This window comes from Mytilus galloprovincialis, chromosome 1 (genome assembly GCF_965363235.1).
Source record: "Mytilus galloprovincialis chromosome 1, xbMytGall1.hap1.1, whole genome shotgun sequence".
Classification (NCBI taxonomy): domain Eukaryota; kingdom Metazoa; phylum Mollusca; class Bivalvia; order Mytilida; family Mytilidae; genus Mytilus; species Mytilus galloprovincialis.
Window position 1 is genome coordinate 126,522,153 of NC_134838.1, and position 14,739 is coordinate 126,536,891.

The 14,739-nt window shown below is 30.6% G+C and overlaps 1 protein-coding gene across 1 annotated transcript in view; it reads right to left on the reverse strand.

Annotated features, from left to right (window-relative positions):
- Positions 1-11,773, reverse strand: part of LOC143058053 (cyclin-G-associated kinase-like) — a 30,398-nt gene extending 18,625 nt beyond the window's left edge. Inside the window, exons 1-5 of the mRNA XM_076231519.1 lie at positions 11,568-11,773; positions 2,717-2,778; positions 1,626-1,685; positions 805-919; positions 376-515 (exon numbers count right to left, since the gene is read on the reverse strand). Coding sequence (XP_076087634.1) covers positions 376-515; positions 805-919; positions 1,626-1,685; positions 2,717-2,778; positions 11,568-11,700 — 510 coding nt within the window. The 5' untranslated portion in view covers positions 11,701-11,773. The remainder of the gene's footprint in view (positions 1-375; positions 516-804; positions 920-1,625; positions 1,686-2,716; positions 2,779-11,567) is intronic.
- Between the last annotated feature and the right edge of the window lie 2,966 nt (positions 11,774-14,739).

The window sequence follows — 14,739 nt, forward strand, 5'->3', positions numbered from 1 at the left end:
TGTTTGCAATGAAGTCTATTTCAAATTATCTTTTCAGTTAACACTGATTTAGAAGACCAAAAAAAATCATAAAATGAAATAAATTTCATCAATTTTGCTGAATTTCGACAAAAGGTTTTAAATTATTGAGGCATAAACAAATTCACACATTACTCTATGGTCATGGATGTGCTTTATTCTACTTTAATATCTTAGTAAACTTTTTGTTGGTTCTGTCAATATTTTTCTGAAAAAGTTTAAGTTTATAATGAAAATATTGATTCTGTGTGTATATATTACCTATTTAGACCTTTCATGATCATGATGATTACAATTTGTGGATTGTAAATGTATATTCTACCATTAAATGATTATTAAAATCTAGAGTTATCTCACCTTAAGATCTCTGTGGACTATAGGTGGGTTCTGTCTATGCATGTGTTGGACTGCTCGACATGTTTGATAGAAAGATAACAACACCTGGTCACATGGTAAAGGACCAGGTCTTCTATTTATAATATCTACTAACTGACCACCTGTAAAATTATCACATAATCATTATTATCAAATTTTAATGAATTATTGTTTGTTCAGTAGGACTTGTTTGTTTAAAGAATTTAATATTTTTTTTCAAACTGAATATTTACACTGCATTTTTTCTCTTTTTCAAATCTTCAACTTTCCATATTACAAATTCCATTTAAGAAATGTACAAATCTGCATGTATCGTGAAGTCTTTTTTTTATGTTATTTTTTTGTGTGTTTTTTTTTTTTTTTTAGGTCTGTGAATTTCTTTGTTAAGTAAAGTAAATGTAGTAAACTTACCACCACACAGTTCCATCAGTAAGAGATATTCAGCCTGGCCGTGTCCTGATTCCTCCTTACCGATAGATGCAGCAGCTATGAATTGAACAATATTACTGTGACCTGTTAACTTTTTCTAGGCAGTGGTTAAGGAAACATAATTAATATGTTTTTACGATAATTTATTTTTTACATGTATCAAATGTATATCTTATTCAATAAATGGGGAATATGTCCATGGGATACAAATGATGCCCCCACTTGCAGTCATATAAAGTTATAAAGGGACATATCTGAAGATGGGTAAAAGTGACACTTACCCAATCTGATCTGGGTTTCATAACACTTGGTTGAGGCAAACTTAAGAAAGTGAACTGAAACAAAAATTCTGCAATTTTTCTGTTTGTAAAGGGGCATTTATAACTCTAGAACAGTAAAAGCAACACCCCCAAAATTCATACTTGGTCTGTGTTTTGTGGTAAAAAGCATTGTGTATAAGTTTCATAACATTTGGGAAAGGCAAACTAAAGTTAGAGAACGGAAACCAAAATTTGGATGTTCTGACTGATGTACAGAAGGACAAGGGTAAAACTTAATGCCCCTACGCTACAGCGGGGGCATAATAAAATCTACCACAGACTACCATGCTAATTAAACCTTATTGCATGGTTATTTTCCTGTCCCTAACCAGAAACCTATTCAGTCTTGACTAAAAGCTTTTGACAGACATACTATAAGCCAATTATATAAAACATGACATTTAACTTATCAGTATGTTTTCTTCTTGTACTACCAACATATAGATAATCCATGTTATCTGTAGTATTTATAGTAATGGATACCATGAATCTTATCTCTTCCAATACTGCTTTGTTCTTTTCTTCATCGTTGGCTAATAACCTCTGAAAATATAATCAAAATCATATGAATATTGTATTTCTAATGTCACAATAATCTTCTTTGCAAATGGTAGCTAGTATTTAAGTTAGCTTTGAACACCTAACCACCCTCCTGAAATTCAATTTGGTTTTGTGAAAGAATGTCAAAGTTTCCTGAATTATCATACTAGCGGTAATATGGCTTTACATTACAATATGTCCATGCCACTCACCACAACAGTATCTAGTATTCGTGGACCTGAAGGTCCCATATGACAATTAATTTTTATATCTGATTGATGCAGTTGTAGAATAAATATTTTGCAACTACTACATGTATGTACATGTATATAACAATGGTTCCTAAATATTAAAATCTCATATCTTAGTTTTTATTTTCCCATGAAACACTGTTGTGATGTAATGTTAATGTAAAATACTGTCTATGATGAACTATGACTAGTGCTATCTGACCATGACACTTATTTTGATTGATTGATTGTGACAATTTGTCTGTGTTTGGCACTTTCAGTGCTACTGGCTATGTTGTGGCAGTCAGTTTTTTATTGTGGAGGGACCATGACATTCTGCAAGAAAACTGACAATCCTAGTCAATTCACAATGGAGTCAAACATGCCTTCCACATGCAGGGTTCCAACTCATAACCTTCGTGTTAGTGATACAGTATATGAAGTAACAAGAATGTGTCCATAGTACACGGATGCCCCACTCGCATTATCATTTTCTATGTTCAGTAGACCGTGAAATTGGGGTCAAAACTCTAATTTGGCAATTAAATTAGAAAGATCATATCATAGGGAACATGTGTACTAAGTTTGAAGTTGATTGGACTTCAACTTCATCAAAAACTACCTTGACCAAAAACTTTAACCTGAACGAACGGACGGAAGGATGGACGGACGCACAGACCAGAAAACATAATGCCCCTCTACTATCGTAGGTGGGGCATAAAAAGACCACATGGCTACTGGGGCCCCACTTATCTTGATGTCAGAAGACAGGATTTAATTGACATACATGTCTGAGTTAATTACCTTGAGAGCAAAATCCTTTCCACTGGTAGTGTCTTGAGCAATGTAAACAAAGGCAAATCCACCTGTAATAAACAGACATGTAGGTTATAAAACACACCAAGGTTTAGTTTTAACCAATTATCTCCTTTCCCACATTAAATACTAAGAAAAAATGCCAATAGCTCTCATAAAGTAGGGTAAAATTTGTGGTAAAAGAAACTACAGCTCCTGAAAAAAATAAAATATAATTTACACCTTCTGAACTAATATCCTGTCAAATATAAAGCTAGATATTAAGTGATCAAAGCTATACAAGAAACCATCATCCCCTTATGCAATTCATGATTTACCTAAAGAAACCAAAGAAATACTTTATACCAAAAAAATGTACATTGTATATATGCACAATGACATCAATTGCTTATGATTGTGATAAAAGTTTCCATGAAATCTTTAAGAACTGATTTTTATTTGGCTAAGTGCATCTTAAATATATTCAAAATTGGTTTCAAAGTGTTTTTTATTTCAAAATTTAGTCTTTCAAAATGAAAATAGAAGAGCTATGTGGCTTGTTAGTAGATCTTTTTATCTGATCATATATATACTGTTTATCTCTAGATACTGTTTATAGTTTTAAATCTCTACTTTAACAGTAATTTTTGTCAAAAAATGCAAAAATGTGAAGAATTCATCATTTTCTTTTGTACATGTAGCATGTGTAGTGAGTCTACTGACATGTTCAGCTGTCTTGTCTTGTCTTACTGATTATTTTTGGTGTCTAAACTTTCTCTCTTTCTATTACATATCTTCATGAAAATAGACAAAAATTGATAACATTTTCACTTAGGGGCTATAACTTATACAAGACATAGATTTTGGATAGTTGACTTATTTGTAAATTGTCTTGCTGATCATTTTTGCCTTTAAAATTTCTCATTTTAAATCTATTAAAGCTCTCTTTAGACCAGGTGAGCTAAAAACACTAGTATCCAAAATTTACAATATCAGGTATTAAAGTATTCCATACATAATCAGTTTACATCAATTGAAATACGTCTACAAGACTTATTTATGTAATAATATTAACGCAGTTATTTGTAAAATCTATTGTAAAAATATTTATGGATTATGAAGTCTTTATATTAATAAGAACTCTATTATTCAAAGAATAATATCAAATAAAGTTTCCTATTACAAAATTGTTATTGTGGTCCTGTCAGGTGTTACTGCTTTTTAACATGAATATGAAAAAACTTTTAGGTTATTCTCCAAAGCTGTGAAAAAAATCATAATACATGTACATGCAAGAAATAATATATGTCTTGATTCCTACTTGAATTATATAGAAAATGTCTTTCAATAATATCAATGATTCTTATGTTGGTTAAACAATCAACCAATCAAATGATGTATAATTGCCGAATGTTAAGGTTATTGATCTATGCAGTGGTTAGGACAGATTTCTGGTGTATTGATTAATACTACACCACACTCACATTCAGGAATCAATAGTTGCATTCTATTGTCATCAATACCATAAAACTGTGTTGGGGCATTGGTATTGTCATGATTGTTGTATCAGTATTTGGTCTATTAAGATATTGCATGAAATCCTTCAATTACTAAATTCGGAATTACATATGAATAAAAAGAGAAGCAGGGTATAGGGAAATGAAACAGTGACCCATCAACACAAGAAAACCAAGAAAGACATATTGAGTATGTACATGATGTACTTACTGATTAAAAGTATGATACATAACAGAGAACAAGAATTTCCCATGAAGGAGTAGGGGCAATGAGGTCTTTTTTTGGCCCAAATATTACTGAAAATTTAAAAGCTATCATCATGATCATACATATTCTTAAATTTGTCATAATTAGACTAAGGAACCAGGAAGTCAGAATATAAAAACAAATTTTCATGTTTACTAGTTACCTTGGCAACAAACCATGAAAAAAAGTGATATTTCGTAAAATTCCTTGATTTTCCTTGTTTTTTTTTTTTTTATCAAATTTAAGTAGATATAAGAAGATGTGATATGAGTGCCAATGTGACAACTCTCAATCCAATTCACAATTTGTTAAAGTAAACCATTATAATATACATGTAGGTCAAAGTACAGTCTTCAACACAGAGCCTGGGCTCACACCATGTACCTACATGTAGCTATAAAGGGCCCCAAAATGACTAGTGTAAAACCATTCAAATAGGAAAAACAACTGTATACCGGTAATGTATATAACTAGAGGCTCTCAAAAGCATGTGTGGCTCACCTTTATTTACTGATGCTTTGGAAATCATGTAAAATGAGGTGTAAATCATAATTTATAGTACTAGATATTATTAGATACTTTAATAATATCTAAGATATAGCAAATCAAAGTGATGGATATCACTGATGGAAAGATTAGAAGAGTAGTTTGAATTATTTCATATTAAGGTATGGTGGGGGGAAATGAACATTAATAAAGCACTATTGCTGAAAATTGCATTAACAGCAGGTCTTTAGAAGGAAACATGTTTTTCCAGTATGAGGATAAAATGAGCTCGAATTAAATGATAAGGGTCTATTAATTTGCACAATTTTATTTAAACTGCAGTTTATATATATCTTATCCAAATAATCTTGCCTGTTCTGAACATGTTTCAAAAATATAAAAAAATCCAAATCAAAAATTCTTCTAGTAAAAGTTACCAACTATCCTTGTAAAACATAAAATCTAGACTGACAGCTAAAAACTTTAAAGTGTCAACAAAAATAATCTAAAAATGTTGTTTGGGGCATTTTGTAAGTTGAAACAGAGGTTATATGCCATTGAAGTTTTAAAGTTGTATAGTGCCTTTAAATCAATTTTTAAAGTATTTTTTCAGCACAGGGCATTAAAATGGTTCATTCCCTCTATTCCCACTTTTTTAAAATCTGGTAAGAAAAGGTAAAATTACATGTGGGAATAGGAGGGAAACTTGTGCAAACAAAGGATTATACTGTACAAACATTTTTTAATCAACTGTTAATTGACCAGTGTTTTTTTTTTTATTAGAACACGTAATAAGTTATTTTTGCATCTGTATGAAATTTATTTTTTAAACCAAATACATATAAAAGAAATTAAAACAAATATAAGTTGATGTGTACAAGGTTTTGGTTTCCGAGTCTGTAACAGACTTTACTTGTAGTTATGCATTAGCCATTGTAACTGAATAAAGACTTGACTGGAGAAGGACCACAATTTATATCAATTTTTAAGCTTGGAGCTCATAGAGACATCTTAAGAGTATACTTGGTTATAATATTATTTGTATCATGATTTATACACGAGCATCACGGAAGAGACATGTATTGTCGAAATGCGCATCTGGTACCGTTAATTATATTACTACCACTTGGTCGATGCCTCTGCTGGTGGACTATTAGTTCACGAGGGTATCACCAGTCCAGTAGCCAGAACTTCGGTACTGGCATGAAAATACAGATTTTTTGTGTTATTAAAATTTGCTGTTACAAAATATTAGAAATTATTATAAATTAAGGAATGTATCTCCCTCATGAAAAGCTCTAATTTCTTTCACTAATATGGCTATACTTTTTGGACCTTTTGGATTATAGCTCTTCATCTTTTATATAAGCTTTGGATTTCAAATATTTTGGCCACGAGCATCACTGAAGAGACATGTATTGTCAAAATGAGCATCTGGTGCAAGAAAATTGGTAACAGCAGACAATTTTGTAAGGTAACAAATTCAAAAATTTAAAAATAAATCTAACTGCAATCTATTTATCATAATTTTGCTTTATTTTTAGTACAAATTCGAAAAAATTTAAATAAAACAAAGTCCAATTTATTTATAATATTTTTTCTTTATTTTTAAAAGTTTGTCTTTGAAGTAAAACGAAACATATTACAAATAAACAAGATATTATACCTAAACAGTGAACAAAATATGTTATGCTTAAAACAAAAATACAGGTAAATCTTAGGTAAAATTCTAATTAACCTTGATTGTTATAAAAACAAATTATTTATCAAAACATCTATTGTTATTTGCAAGTGGGAATAGAAGAAATAGTATTTTTTAAAAGTGGGAATAGGAGGAAGACACCATTAAAATGTACTTTTTCCACATAAACAAATTAAAAAAACTTATTTATTGAAATGTGGATTCTTTCTTGATTGCAAAAATTTATATATACTCACTTCTAATAAAACTTCAAATGACTAAAATAGACATAATGTTTGATGGGGAATAAACTAATAAACAATGGTTTGTTGTAATTATAAGTAGTTTAAATTTTTTAAACTGTTTCAAGCAAACGCCTGATAAAAAAAAGTGAACTAACCTACAGTGTTGATTAATTACAGATGATAATGGGAAATTTATCAAGTAAATTAAAGGCCTTACTTGAATACCTTTTATATATTCATATTTCATTTATTTTTTAAAGATCATTTATCTTTCAGATGTAATTTACAAAATCACTGTAAGTAAATAAAGATTAAAAGTAAAAGGCAATAAATAAATCATCCTTATATATCAAACATCTAATATATACATTTGTGTATATTCAATTATCAGGTCAATTTGTTGTGTATTGATATGTATAATGTACATTGTATATTGTACTGGGTCTGTCTAATTATGTAAGACTTAGGTTGATAGGTAATGTGGTCAATTTGATTGACAGTTTAGGAGGTGGGGCATTGTAATTAAAGGTCCACCTTGTCTCTGATTGTTTAGTGATAATGACAGTTGTCAATCATACAATTATTGTATCAATACTTAATTCCTTAATCAAACTAATTAATAAAAAGTCTGCACATGAACACACCTTAAAGACATACATTCTTGAATGAACTGCTCCAATAATATACCCATTTTTCATTTAATATGTGCACATACATGAGAACCAAAGGGAACTATATTTCAGTGTGAATACATTTAGTAACAGTAGGTAACCTGTCGTGTTGTTAGGGAGGCCAGTGCCTAAGTAAAGATTTAGAACAAGTTCTAATCTTTCCAAAAACTGCAAAATTTTGGTAAAATTACTAACTCAGGGGCAGCAGCCCAACAACTGGTTGTCAGATTTGTCTGAAAATTTCAGGGCAGATATATCTAAATCTGATGAATATTTTGCCACTGTTCAGATTTGCTCTAAATGCTTAAGTTTCAGAGATATAAACAAAAAACTGCATTCTACCCTATGTACTATTTAAATTAGCCCTGTTGGCCATCTTGGTTTGAGGGCTGGGTCATCCGACACATTTTTTAAACTTGATACCCTTATGATGATTGTGGACAAAATAGTTTCAGAGGAGAAGATTTTTGTAAAAGATTACAAAACTTTAAGAAAAATTGACTATACTGCAACTGCATACCAACTACCATTGACCTACTACTAGTGGTTCTCCATAAACTGACCTAACCACAAACTAATACATGTAAACAAAGCAAAGTTTCAAAATCAATAGACCATGACTGAGCCAAAAAATCTCTATTGTAATGAGATGTGCCAATGCTAATACAACTGCATACCAAATATGAATGACAGAGCACATGTGGTTCACCATAAAATAGACCAACTGAAAATTCAGAAATTTTTGCAATGTTTTAATACATGTATTGTGAAACTAGAGGCTCTAAAGAGCCTGTGTCGCTCACCTTGGTTTATGTGCATATTAAACAAAGGACACAGATGGATTCATGACAAAATTGTGTTTTGGTGATGGTGATGTGTTTGAAGTTCTTACTTTACTGAACATTCTTGCTACTTACAATTTTCTCTATCTATAATAAATTTGGCCAATTAGTAACCGAGGAAAATGTTTTGTAAACATTTACGAAAAATTTACAAAATTTATGAAAATTGTTAAAAATTGACTATAAAGGGAAATAACTCCTTAAGGTGTCAAGTTACAATTTGGTCATGTTGACTTATTTATTCTTCCTTTGCTGAACATTAATGCTGTTTACAGTTTATCTCTATCTATAAAATCATTCAAGATAATAGCCAACCAGATGCTCCGAAGGGCACAGCTTTATATGACCGCAGAGGTCAAATCCTGAACAGTTGGGGCAAGCATGGACACAACATTCAAGCTTGATACAGCTCTGAATTTGGATTGTGATTAAATAGTTGACACAGCAAAGGTTTCTGACACAGAATGAATGTGGTCTAATGAACTTAAAAAAAAATGTTTTTGCCTTCGATCAATACACTATGCTGTTGAATATAAATCCCCTCAAAAAAAAATATTTGAAGAAAAATTCTTTTTTTAATTTCTGAAATCTGAATGAGAAAAATTGTACCCCTCACCCCTCCCCATTTTTTTTCACCTCCCCCAATCCTTTATTCCAAAAATAATCTCAATTCAAATTTCTAATTAAGTTGGCAACAATAACTACTCATTTAAATACATCATAAAGTACTAAAATATAAAATAACTTACAGTTTAAATTAATATTAATTAACAGTAACTTCTAAAAATAAATTTACAGCTACACATCTCAAGACAATTACATGTATCACTTCCTTTAATATAATTTTCAAGCAGTGTAAGGGAGGTACTCAAATAATCATTATCAAACATATATATATATATATATATATATATAACAGTATTCTCTAAATTTTAATTGGAATTGGATTACCTCCCTTACACTGCTTTTACCTCCAACCAGAAAAAACCTTGTTTCTCCCCTTTTTTGTCCCTAATTACTTAATGATTTGATCCATTACCCCAATAACCATCCCTGTGAAGTATGGAAACTTGTGGTATAAATTTCAGAGAGATTTTCCCCCTTAAACACAAGTTATTGACTGAAAACTACAAAAATGCTTATTTGGACCCCTTTTTTGGCCCCTCACTTATAGAAACCCCCGTCGACCAAGAACCCCAAAACCCAATTCCAGCCTAACCTTTGTATTATGAAAGCTTATAGTATAATTTCAGAGAGATCCATACTCTTAAACACAAGTTATTGTCTGTAAACTAGAAAAATGCTTCTTTTTGGACCTTTTATGGCCTCTTATTCTGACACCCAGCCTTCCAGTTTCATATTATGACCATGTAATTAAGAAATTTTAATAACTTTCTTTCACTATCATGAATTTGTACCAAACTTGAACAGAAGCTTGTTTATGATCATCAAAAGCTAGTATCTAGAAGGAAATTTTGTTCAAATTTTGAACCTGTTTATCTGTATTTTACTTATAAATGGACTTAGTTTTTCTTCCAATTTACAAAACATACAGTCTGCAGTTTAAGTTTTTAAAACATTTACTAGATTCATAAACTTATGATCCTGGATTCTTAGCAAAAGTAGGCGCGATGGGTTCTGCGGTACCCTTACAATTTTTTTTAAACTGAAACTGTTTTAGTGGCTATGATTATCAGTCTTTTAATATTAGCTTTTTACTTTTAGCGCTTTTTTAACAATAGTAAATGTATGATATGCAGATGCTGATATAGTATCTAGATTTATTATATCTTTTTATAAAACTAAAACTGTTTTAATGGCTATGCTTATCAGGGTTTTAATGCTTAGTTTTAAATTTAAACCAAACTCCTGCTTTTTACCCCCTTGTTTTAACTATATGCATATGGTACACATAAAGTACTGCTTTATTTGCTGATTTATTATGTGTAACTCTTTTAATTTCGGTTAAATTAATACATATCTGTGAAATTTAAGTTGCTTTAGATAAATAAATAAATAAATATTAATTTAACCGAAATTAATGCACTTTTGATGTCTTACATTTGATGAATCTTCAGCATAAACTGTGATCCATTATTATCTCTTTCGAAATAGTATTCATACATTATTGTTTTTGCGCTTTACTACAAATGTCTATTATCTGAATTTGCAAAATACTTGTCTCAAGTTAAAAAAAAATCAATGTCCATAACTTATTTCATCGACACAAGGTTGTCTCATGCCAATACAACGTTGTAAATGTACAATATCTGTATATTTTCACAGGGCGCCTTTTCTTTTCGCCAGGGGCTATTTTTTTCCACAGGCACTTTTTCTAGTAGGACCCCTTGTCTCAGATTAAAAGAACAGTTCGATTTATAATACATCAATATTCTGGATGACAGACTTAAGGTTCATCATAACAAACGGACAAATATGGCTGTATTTACATGCCAAAAATTACAGACTTACCTGTGAAGTTGGAAAAGTTTTAATGCCTGGCATCCACTAGATATAATAAAGTTAAATGCGTTTTCTGTTTTAGAAAGATAAAATCTCTTTTGGATTTTGATGGGCATTTTTTTTCCTTCATGCAAAAGGTCTGAAAATTAACTAAGTTGTGGTACAACTATGAGATGCTCCCTCAGGTAAAAAACCGGTTTGTATTGTTTTGATTGTCCTTAATTGACATGGACAAGAGGTATCTTCACAACTACAGGTGAGTTAAAGAGTTCATCTGAGTCAGTGAGTGGACAGTATCAAAGTAATTCAGGTGTTTGTTTATTTTTACACCTTCTGCAGAAAGGAAAAAAAAAATGCCCACCAAAAACCAAAAAAGATTTTATCTTTCTTTAACACAAAATGCATTTAACTTTTATATATCTAGTGGATGCTAGGCATTAAAACTTTCCAAACAGCACAGGTAAGTCTGTACACAGAGTAGTTTTTGAGGTGAAAATACGGCCATATTTGTCCATTTGTTATGATGAACCTTAAAATTCTAATAATCTATTATCTTAATTGATAATTGTAAATTGACATAGAGAGGAAAGAGGCGTCCAAGAAGAAGATTTCTAACGCTGCATAATAGATGATTTTTCTGTTGTTTGCAAAGTCACAAACATAAAAGGCACGAAAGTGTGAATGTTGATATTAAAGTCGTGAAGTTACCTTCTGCAATGACCCTTTTCACACGGAGTTTCTGATTTCCCAGCTCAACCATTTGACCAACAAAATCATTCTCAGCACCACCGGGACCACCACCGCTTATTATCCCAAACGCCGACTTGAAAAAGTCTGTCATTTCTTTTTGCTTTATGATTTAGACTATCTGGACATTGTGACAGGCGTAGAGAGGTGACGTCAATTTGCCGGAAGTAATTTAATTTGCGATAATCATAAACATTCAACTAATAAATGTATTCTCACACTAAAAGATGGTGAGCTATCAGAAACCAAATATTGATTTCGATTTATAAAAACCAAGAGTTTCTAATATATATAACTAAAAATGAAATTAGTTACGACCTTATGAGATGACATATAACCGAAAAAACCAACCAGTTTAAAGTAACGCAATAAAGACCATAAATTGTTTCAGTTACAGCGGATTGACTCAATCATTGACTTCAAGTGACTTAGTCTTGAGTGTGTGGGTCAAGGTTGTATATTAGTAGGACCACAGATTGAGGATACTATTACATATATCATGTACAAACATGTGGAAGCTACTGGTTTTTTTTACACATCCAATCGTAACAATTTTTAATGATTTAGTCACTGTAAATAAGTCACATTAACAGTTTATGAGTTACCTATACATGTAATAAATGCAAGTAATTAAACTGATGTAAAAGAAAATGTATTTTATATAGCTAGTTTTAGTGTAAATACTGTATATACATTTTAGATAGTCTCTCATAACTCTTTTTAGAGTGGCTCTTGTATGTTTTATGATGTTGTTTTATCAACTGTTTGTATGTTTTATATATTGAAGAGGTGAGACTTAAATAAAATATTGTCTAGTCTTGTCTTGTCTTGTAAATATTTCCACTGTTTGAGCACCAATTTTATTTATTTTAATCTTCCAGTTATCAATATCTTTTTAACATAGCTATAATAGCTAATTTCTTAATAGTATGACTAAACAGATAAATGATGGCCTGCTGTATCAAATCAAATCAAATAAAATATGTTTATTTCCTAGTCAAAGGGCCCTTATAGGCATATCAATTACAAACAAATAAATCATAATAGACAAGTCAAAACATACATACATGTTTAGAAACAATATGAATATAATATATAATATGATTCATATAAAAACAAAAGAACAGTATATGGGCGTTTTTCAATAAAAACGTACTTTCTTGTCCTAGCCACTTTAAAAAAAATGTGTTTGATCTTTGCAAGTAATTTTTTGTGCAGTCAGTACATTGAATTAGAATTCACATTTTTAAGCAAAGAAGCAGTTTATTTTTTAGAGGGATTGATAAGATATTGATTCCTGAATGGTCGAAAACAACCAAAATGGCATGTCCCTAGACCGCCTGTTCAACATTCATACTCTAAAATATCGTAAACAATGTAGAAATAAATGCTATTTTCACTTAATATAAGTTCTTTAATAATTCAAAAGTATGTTTAGAGCCAACATCATTTTAATAAACAGCTTTTAACATAGGATTTTTAATTTCAGAAGGAGTGTCCCTGACAAAATGTCCACTACGAAACGAAGTCATTAAAAATTGCTAATAAACAGTTTTATAAAATCAATGTAATTTTTGTTTTCAAGAGATATAAACATTAGGGTCTTACAAAAGAAGTGATGCTTTTATAACGGCAATTAAATCGTTGGTAAGAAAAATTGAGCACATCAAATGGACCAGAGTGATACCGTATTTTTGTGTATGTCCACTACGAAACGGGTCAAATCTCCTTCAGTATCTGGTTTTAAAATTATGAAAAAAATATCAGTGTACAGCTTAATACATGCTTTGATGAATACAATCAGTCTTGTTACTATTGCAATATAGGAATTGTGGGGGAAAATTAAAACATGTTAATATGTCCCCTACGAAACGGTCAACTACGAAACAAGTATGGGCACGTTTCGTAGTGGACACTCCCACTACCATGCAGTCTTTTTTTACTCTTTTTTTTCAATTATATCCGTGCAAAACAAATAACAAGGGTTAATTTCATGTTATTTTTTTTATGTTTTTATTAACATAGAATAGGGTTGATGTCAACTACGAAACTTTTTGTCCGCTACGATACGGTTTTGTCAACTACGAAACGCATCAAAATGTCCACTACATAACATGAGTCAAGTGTACCTTCATATGTGAAGTACTGTCTAATCTTTATCGATACAAAATGGTTCTCCAATCCAGAAAAAAATGAGATTTTTCTAGTATATAAAGTAAACAAACTGGAACGTCTATAGGAAACATTTAAAATTGCAAAAATATGTGTGTTTAGAAGCAGTTTCGTTTTTGTCCCCTACGAAATAGTACACAAATTATGAAAATTATACCATTTTAAAGAGTATTTAATATTGCACTTTTTGTTTACAAACAGGTCTATAATAGAGGTATTCAAAATAACTCTTGAAATTACATTTTAGACAAGTTGATTTTCCATTTTTAGGACGGTCTGAAAGTTATGCTTTTATTGAAAAACGCCCATATATATACGACATTGTCAGTTCGGCAAAAGAAAGATAACTCTTCACCAGATATTATCATTAAAACCTGTATTAATTTTTACTTGACAGTATTATTTCTCACTTCTAAGTTTGAAGTCAAATATTTGCATAAATTTTTAATAAAATTATCATCATCACTTGTCATTATCCATATAAATAGGTTTTGCGAATTAAGTCTTCTTAGTTTTGGATATTCCATAAATAAATCATTAAGTAAAATGGTTCTTGAAGTTACATATAAAGGACATTCCAACAAAAAATGGAGTTCATCCTCAGTCACATTCAAATTACAATATTGACAAAGTCTTTCACATCGTGGAATATTCTCTACTTTACCTGACATGTTTACCCTGCGTTCATGACGACCAGTTTCAACTCTTAATTTGTGATTACTTAATCTAAATTTGTTAAGAATTTGACAATTGCCATTATTTATAGAAGATAGATAGGTTTCTTTACCAAATGAGAATTTGAATTTAAAATGAGTACTCAATTTACCTTTATCCTGTAAATAAGAATCTCTGGTCTCTTTCCAAGTCTCAAGAAAACTGTTTCGGAGACATTGTTTAAGTGATTTTATAAATTTATATTTACTTAGGGTTTTACAATAAGCCAAATTAAAGTTTAACTTTT